General features: G+C 46.7%; 2 protein-coding genes across 2 annotated transcripts; one reads left to right on the top strand and one right to left on the bottom strand.

Moving 5' to 3' along the window:
* Positions 1–707: 707 nt before the first annotated feature.
* Positions 708–1,386, top strand: LOC109761563 (histone H2B.1-like). Its single transcript, XM_073496302.1, has one exon. It carries the CDS (start codon positions 798–800, stop codon positions 1,257–1,259), a length of 462 nt encoding a protein of 153 aa, XP_073352403.1. The 5' UTR covers positions 708–797; the 3' UTR covers positions 1,260–1,386.
* Positions 1,387–1,508: 122 nt separating this feature from the next.
* LOC109761564 (cell division control protein 48 homolog E-like) lies at positions 1,509–7,378 on the bottom strand. Its single transcript, XM_020320381.4, has one exon. The coding sequence runs from the start codon at positions 6,544–6,546 to the stop codon at positions 4,120–4,122; it is 2,427 nt and encodes an 808-aa protein (XP_020175970.1). The 5' UTR covers positions 6,547–7,378; the 3' UTR covers positions 1,509–4,119.
* Between the last annotated feature and the right edge of the window lie 327 nt (positions 7,379–7,705).

The raw sequence follows: 7,705 nt of genomic DNA, 5'->3' as shown, positions 1-7,705 counted from the left end.
ATCGTAGGCTTGATAAACAGTACCACATCGTCTGCATAATCCCGTTCTTTCAAATCAATATATTCAGACCCTGTTTGGTTCATAAGTCCTAGGACTTTGTCTAGTCCCAACTAAAAAGTCCCTAGTCCCTAAAGTCCCTCCCTGTTTGTTTCCAGAGACTAAAAAGTCCCTAGTCCCTTCCTAGAGGTTATTAAATGACCATGTTGCACCTAGTATATAGAAAAATAACAATCAAACAACACCATGGGATGGCGGGCCAATGGATGCATGAAGGGAAATTGTTGGAAAAGTCTCAAAAAGTCCCAAAAAAGACTCTCCTTGAGAGTCTTCTTCATTTAGTCCCAAATGCCTAGTTTAGTCCCTAAAAAGTCCCTCCCGTTTGGTAAAAAAGTCTCTAAGAGGGACTTTTTCTAATCCCTACACAAAAAAGTCCCTACAAACAAACACCCCCTCAGCTATTCCCGTAAAAAATAATACATATTCAGCTATTTGCGCCTTCCCGTGAAAAAAAGGCTATTCCCGCCCTGTCCCAGAAAAAAGAAGAAGTTATTCCCACCCACGTTTTCGCGACCACCGCAGCAAATCAGGATCGTCCATGGAAACAACAGCGAACGCTTCATACCGTTCCACGTCACGGATCCGAGCCACCAACCCCTCCACCAATCAGCGCCCACACCTCTCCCTGTATAAACCCATCAGCCCCGCTCCTTCTTCCCGCACATCTCGTTCAAAATCTCCCAATCTTTCCCGCACAAACAAACCAGCGCCCCTTCCCTCCCCCCTCCCTCGTAGCAGCGATGGCGCCCAAGGCCGAGAAGAAGCCGGCGGCGAAGAAGCCCGCGGAGGAGGAGCCCGCGACGGAGAAGGCCGAGAAGGCCCCCGCCGGGAAGAAGCCCAAGGCCGAGAAGCGGCTGCCGGCGGGCAAGACCGCCTCCAAGGAGGGCGGCAGCGAGAAGAGGGGCCGGAAGAAGGGCAAGAAGAGCGTCGAGACCTACAAGATCTACATCTTCAAGGTGCTCAAGCAGGTGCACCCCGACATCGGCATCTCCTCCAAGGCCATGTCCATCATGAACTCCTTCATCAACGACATCTTCGAGAAACTCGCCGGGGAGGTCGCCAAGCTCGCCCGCTACAACAAGAAGCCCACCATCACCTCCCGTGAGATCCAGACCTCCGTCCGCCTCGTCCTCCCCGGGGAGCTCGCCAAGCACGCCGTCTCCGAGGGCACCAAGGCCGTCACCAAGTTCACCTCCTCTTAGATTCAGTCTCTGGCAACTGTAGTTCGGTGCTGTTTGCCCAGAATTAGTGTTGCTCAATGGAAATCGGTGGAAAATTGTCTAGTTTGTACTCCCTCCGTTCCAAATTACTTGTCTTAGATTTGTCTAATACGGATGTACCTAGCACTAAAATGAGTCTAGATACATCCGTATCTGGACAAATCCAAGACAAGTACTTCCTCCGTCCGAAAATACTTGTCATTAAAATGGATAAAAGGGGATGTATCTAGATGTAGATACATCTCTTTTTATCCATTTTGATGACAAGTATTTTTAGACGGAGGGAGTAATTCGGAACGGAGGGAGTAGTTGGGTTGGTGATGTTACTGTGTCATGTGACTGATCGATCTGAAATAGCAATGATCTGGTGCATGTTTTGTGAAGCCTCTGTTCTGAACTAGTTACTCGTTTGATGCATCTCCCAACTATCTGACTGTTCTCTGTTATATGATGGTAGTTGATGTTATGTTTTTGTTACCATATGATTTTGCTTTCGGAGACTTGGAGAATCATATGCCAATTTGGCTGAAGAAACCAGTTTGGTTCCATTTATTGGACATTTTTTGAGAGCCAGCTGCATTGCAGGGATCAATCAGCGATCAGATTTTCTGAAAAACATCAACCAATTTGACTGATCGGTACTCTTTGTGACATAAAGATACCAAATCTCTAAGAAAATACTGGTGTTGCAGGCTATGTACACGGGCAACGATGGCTAAACATCTAGTATAGCTTCTGAAACTGTCTTTCATCATCATGCTCTGCAGACACTGCAGCAATTCAGAGATAGTTGAACTGCACGATTGCCTGGTGAGTGCTTCATCTTTTCCCTTTCAAGTTACCTTCCTGATTTCGGTGGTCTGATATTGATTCCCGTAGGTGTATGGAGGCTATCCTGAAACCATCAAGAAAAAAGCCCGGCTCCTGTTTTCCATTGTTTACCCGAGAAATTCTTGCGAACTGCTACATATTTCTGTACGTCAGAGATATAATGACGCTGCACAGGCATGGTTTTCAAGGTATAATGCTGATCATTTATCATACTGCACCTGCCTATGATCAGATGCTAATACATTGCAGTGACATTCAGGTACCGAGTGTATGACCGACTGATCATTCTCAACCAACCAGCAGCTCAACACAGCCCTAGAGCAGCAACCGTACTTCAGTCTACGGGGAGAGCAGTTTCTAACACAGATTGGACTGCGAGACAGTAGGACATCAAAGATTGTATTTCTTTTTGCATAGTTGAGACATGCAATGTTTTCATTTCGTCTAAGTGGAAGACGATGGCCGTTATATGAGAAGAAGGTAAAAGTAAGTAAATGATCTTTCCGTGTCTTACAGATGACAGCATGAGATTCCTGCAAACGAAACAAGAAAATCACATCAAGGAATTAACAGCAAGTTCACAATAAAGAAGGGGTTCTCAAGTATGCCTCCTATCAATATTTTAACATAAGCCAACTTAGTTTGACAACGAATAATGAATCAACACCAACATGAATAATCCAATTATTTTTCTGGAGAATCCGAAAGTTGAGGTCGGTGCCAACTGTAGTAGGGAAAGTACATATATTGCCTCTGCTACTGCGCACATACTTACCAAGAACCTCTCCCTATAAAAGTCAAAAGCTTCGGTTACAAAATAAAGAAATCTATTTGTAGTTTTCTACAGATTTCAGATATCAAATGAGATAGGTCATATAAGTAGTTTAAACATCCAAACAACAATTCTTCTCATATGGCCTTTATGCTTCCTATCAATATTTCAATGTAAGCCGACTTAGCCTGACAATGAATAACTGATCAACATCAACATGAATAATCCAGTTACTTTTCTGAGAATCAAAAAATTGAGACTATGATGCCTACTCATCCACAATGAACAAAAAATAAATCCAGCACACCAACATTCTACTTTTGACGGTCAATGGGATGGCAGAATCTTACAAGCATGTTCTTGAGCTCATGAGCAGTCATTGCTTCCAAAATCCTATCATTGGAAATTGATTCTTGTGATAGGTTGGACCCTGCAGACTGAAATTCATTTGAAAATAGCAACTTGGACATGTGTTCATTATCATCAGCCTGTATGTCATAATTGTCCTCCTTAGTTCCCGATGCGATCAAATTATATGTACAGAAGGACAAGCTGATTCAAGACCTGTTATTCATGGTCATCTCTAAAATTTCAGAAGAGATGGTATGCGCTATTGTAAAACATTAAGAAATGCAAATTAAATGTGAGATACGCTAATAATAACACCAGCCTGTTAACATCTTGGCATCTCTGTCCCATGGTCATACACTCTATGAGTCTCTAAATCATTAGTTACCAGAAGTATTCTACCTTGCAAATTATTTCAGTTACTTTGCTGGAGAATCCAAAAATTGATATTGGTACATTGTATGGAGAGACTAATAAAGGTTCAGCTAATGCTAAACTAATTTGTCTGTGGAATTGTTCAGTAGAGGTAACCTTTTGCAACAAAAAAAACCCACCAAAGGGCAGTATAACAGAAGGTTTATTATCAATGACACTGAAAGTAATTGGACTATAACTTTAAAAGAAAAAAACATCACACACAATGATGCTAATAACCCTGATGCAACCTGTAGAGAACAAGAGAATTGTAGCACACGCCAATGGATATATCCTTGTCACACAGACTGGAATCTTCAGTTTATATATCTCAGAAAATTCAAAAAAAAAGTTTATATATCACAACATGCACGTAAAAATAATTACATGGTCTTCCCATTCTTACAGGTGCCAGCATAATATAAATAAGTACAACAAGGAAATTACTAAATTGGGCTAAGTTGCACAGCAGACGATTTAACTGTACAAATCATCGTCTTCAGCTGCCGTGGCAGCGGATGCAAAAGGATCGGTCGCAGCGGTTGCACCTGCTGCCGGCTGGTCAGGGAATCGGAACTCGCTACCGAAACCACGGGACTGCTGCAGTGTCTGAGCAAAGGCCTGGTATTTGCGAATATCAGCATCACTAACACTCCGGCGTGCATACCTCATGCTCTCCTCGAAGTGAGCAGCCTTGATCTCAGCGACCTCGTCCACTTCGTCTTCCTCCATGGCTTCAGGGTTTTCCTTCTGTCGCCTCTCCTTTTCCATGTCCTTCTCAATGTTTTCTCTGATGGCATATTTGCATGCACGCTGGCAGATTTCAGTGATATCTGCACCGCTGAACCCCTGTGTGTATTTGGCGAGAGCATTCAAGTCAACATCTTTGGCCACAGGAGACTTCCTGAGACAGGCTCTAAAGATCTGGAGCCTGGATTCAACATCAGGCAGAGGAATGTAGATAAGCTGATCAAGGCGTCCAGGCCTAAGCAAGGCAGGGTCTATGATGTCTGGCCTGTTGGTAGCACCGATGATGAACACAGTTTTCTTTGCATTCATTCCGTCCATCTCGGTAAGAAGCTGATTCAGCACTCTATCAGCGGCACCTCCGGCATCACCAACACTGTTCCCTCTCTGAGTGGCAACTGAGTCAAGCTCATCAAAGAAGAGGACACATGGCGCTGACCCCCTAGCCTTGTCGAAAATCTCACGCACATTGGCCTCACTCTCACCAAACCACATGGTAAGCAGCTCCGGTCCTTTGATGCTAATAAAGTTAGCCTGGCACTCGTTAGCAATTGCCTTGGCCAACAAGGTCTTACCGCAGCCCGGAGGTCCATAGAACATAACACCTTTTGAGGGAGACATACCAAACTTCTCAAATTTCTCCGGATGCTCCACGGGATACTGGACGGTCTCCTGCAGCTCCCTTTTGACGCTCTCCAGGCCACCAATATCCTCCCAAGAGACATTTGGAACTTCAACAACAGTTTCACGAAGAGCAGATGGGTTGCTTGTCCCTAGTGCAATCTTGAAATGGTCGTTCGTGACAGCCATAGAATTCAGTATCTCTGCATCTATGGTGTCATCCTCAAGGTCTATAACATCCATCTTCTCCCGAATGCACTGGAGAGCAGCCTCGGTACAAAGGGCGGCGAGATCAGCGCCGACATACCCATGAGTGTCTCTCGAAACATGCTCCAGTTCAACATCCTCAGCTAGCTTCATGTTTTTAGTGTGAATCCGGAGAACCTCAAGCCGTCCAACTTCATCAGGGACCCCAATGTCGATCTCTCGGTCAAACCTACCAAATCTTCTGAGAGCAGGGTGGATGCTATTTGGGCGGTTGGTAGCACCCATAACAATAACATGTGCACGGGATTTAAGCCCATCCATAAGAGTGAGCAGCTGCGAAACGATACGCCTTTCGACTTCTCCGTTGGTCTTTTCCCTCTTTGGGGCTATGGAATCGATCTCATCGATGAAGATAATGGCCGGCGCGTTCTTCTCAGCCTCCTCAAACGCCTTTCTGAGGTTGCTCTCACTTTCTCCGGCCAGCTTCGACATAATCTCCGGGCCATTGATCAGGAAAAAGAAAGCACCTGTTTCATTAGCCACAGCTCTAGCAATGAGGGTCTTGCCAGTCCCAGGTGGCCCATACAGCAAGATGCCCTTGGGAGGCTTCACACCAATGGACTTGAAAAGCTGGGGATGGCGCAGTGGGAGCTCAACCAGCTCTCTGATCTGGGCCATCTGCTTCCTCACTCCACCGACATCGTCGTAGCCGACGTCGTCCAGCTTCTCCTCGTCCTCCCTCCTGACAGGCTCGCCATCACAGAATATCTCTGTATCAGGTGCAACGATGCAATACTCTGCAGGGTCAGTCTCGACAACTTTGAACTCCACGCTTGTCATTCCGCCTCTCACAAGGAAAAGGTCCCCTTTTGTGACGGGTCGATAGGCTTCGAGAAAGTATGGTTTCAGGAAGGCATCGAACATGCTTCCGGTGATTCCTTCGACCGTGTCGTCGACGGGAAGTATGTGCACGCGATTCCCGAATTTGACGTCCGGGCACTGATGAACAGAGACGACGTCGCCGAGCCGGACCCTCAGGTTCTTCCTGACGACCTTGTTCATCCGGATCTTGGTCTTGTCGCATGTGTCGTCTGGGAGCGCAATGCAGACCGTGTCTTTCCGCTTCTTGCCCTTGAGCAGGAGGGTGTCGCCGCAGAAGAGCTGCAGCCTGTCCATGGTGTCCGGGTGCAGAGCGACGGCGGAGTTCTCGTCGCCGGTGGCCTCGTCGACCACCAGCCGGTTCGGCGACTTCTTTCTCTCGAGAATCGCCATGGAGTAGTCCTTCTTCCCGCTCGCATCGGAGGAAGAGGGCTCGCCGTGGATCGCCATGGGATGGGACGCGGATTCGAGATGCTCGACTCGATTCGATTCGATTCAATTCGGCGCGCTAAGTTTCGTGGCGTCGTGGTGCGATGTGAGGAGGAACTCGAGGGGATCAGCTTACCTTTATAGCTTCCTCCTCCATGGAGCAGGGGATTGGTTCCGACTTCGTTCTCGAATCGAAGTCGCGGTACAAGTCTGAGCTGAAAAGGAAGAGGAGTCGGGCACTAGGCGGACTCGGCCTTCTTCAGCCATGGGGACTGGGGAGAGGGAAACGGTGGAGGTGGACTCGGCGGGAGACAGAAAAGCGGTGGCCTCTGATGGATAGCGTTGGCATTTTGGAGATTGTTTTGAGCTTACTAGCTCTCTTAGGCCGTTAGCATTCACAGCCGTCAGATCTTCGGTTTTAGATGTTTTTTTTAAAAGAGGGAATATATTAATATGAAGCAGATACCAATTACACCCGGCCTCTGCATCAACAAGATGTATAAAAACATCCAGAATGCACACAACCAAGAAAGAAAATGAAAAGAGAAAAAAAAGAAAAGAAAAAAAAGACCCTGCCATGATGGCCAATCACCCGCAGTAGCAGCACTCTAACCACCACCAAAGACAACACTCAGACTACAAAGAAGGTTCTCCAAAAACAACGCCCACAAGAAGGAAATAATGCACAAGCATTATCGTTGCCCGATCAAAGATCATAGGTTTTCACCCTGCAGAAAGACCGTGTTTCCAAAACAATGCCTTCAACAAGGTCACTGCCAGACACAACTAATAGTGGCCAGACCTTGGGTTTTCACCCTGAAAATCACGACTCGATACTCAAAGAGCACCACCAACAAAGAAGTCCTCCAATGCTGCCGCCCCATTTGCGGAGGCTACTACTACAAGTCACATATCACCAGGCTCATAGGAACTCGTGCCCGATCTGGACGGGAACATACCCCGCAAGCCAAGTCTGAACAACTGCCTGTGAAGCAAAGTCTTCATCGCATCTAAGACCCCGCCTTCGCCACTTGCCAGTCCTCCAATCACGCCATGACATTCTCCGCATGTGTTGATCCCTTGGAAATCTTGGTGCAGACATGTTCCAAGGTGTCAACAAAAACAAAGCTTCGCAATACCTCGATAAATCTGGTTATGCTGATGATGCGGGTGCACACGA

Source organism: Aegilops tauschii, chromosome 1 (genome assembly GCF_002575655.3).
Source record: "Aegilops tauschii subsp. strangulata cultivar AL8/78 chromosome 1, Aet v6.0, whole genome shotgun sequence".
Taxonomy (NCBI): Eukaryota; Viridiplantae; Streptophyta; class Magnoliopsida; order Poales; family Poaceae; genus Aegilops; species Aegilops tauschii.
The sequence above is the reverse complement of the archived record's forward strand: the minus strand, read 5'-3'. Positions and strand labels throughout refer to the sequence as shown.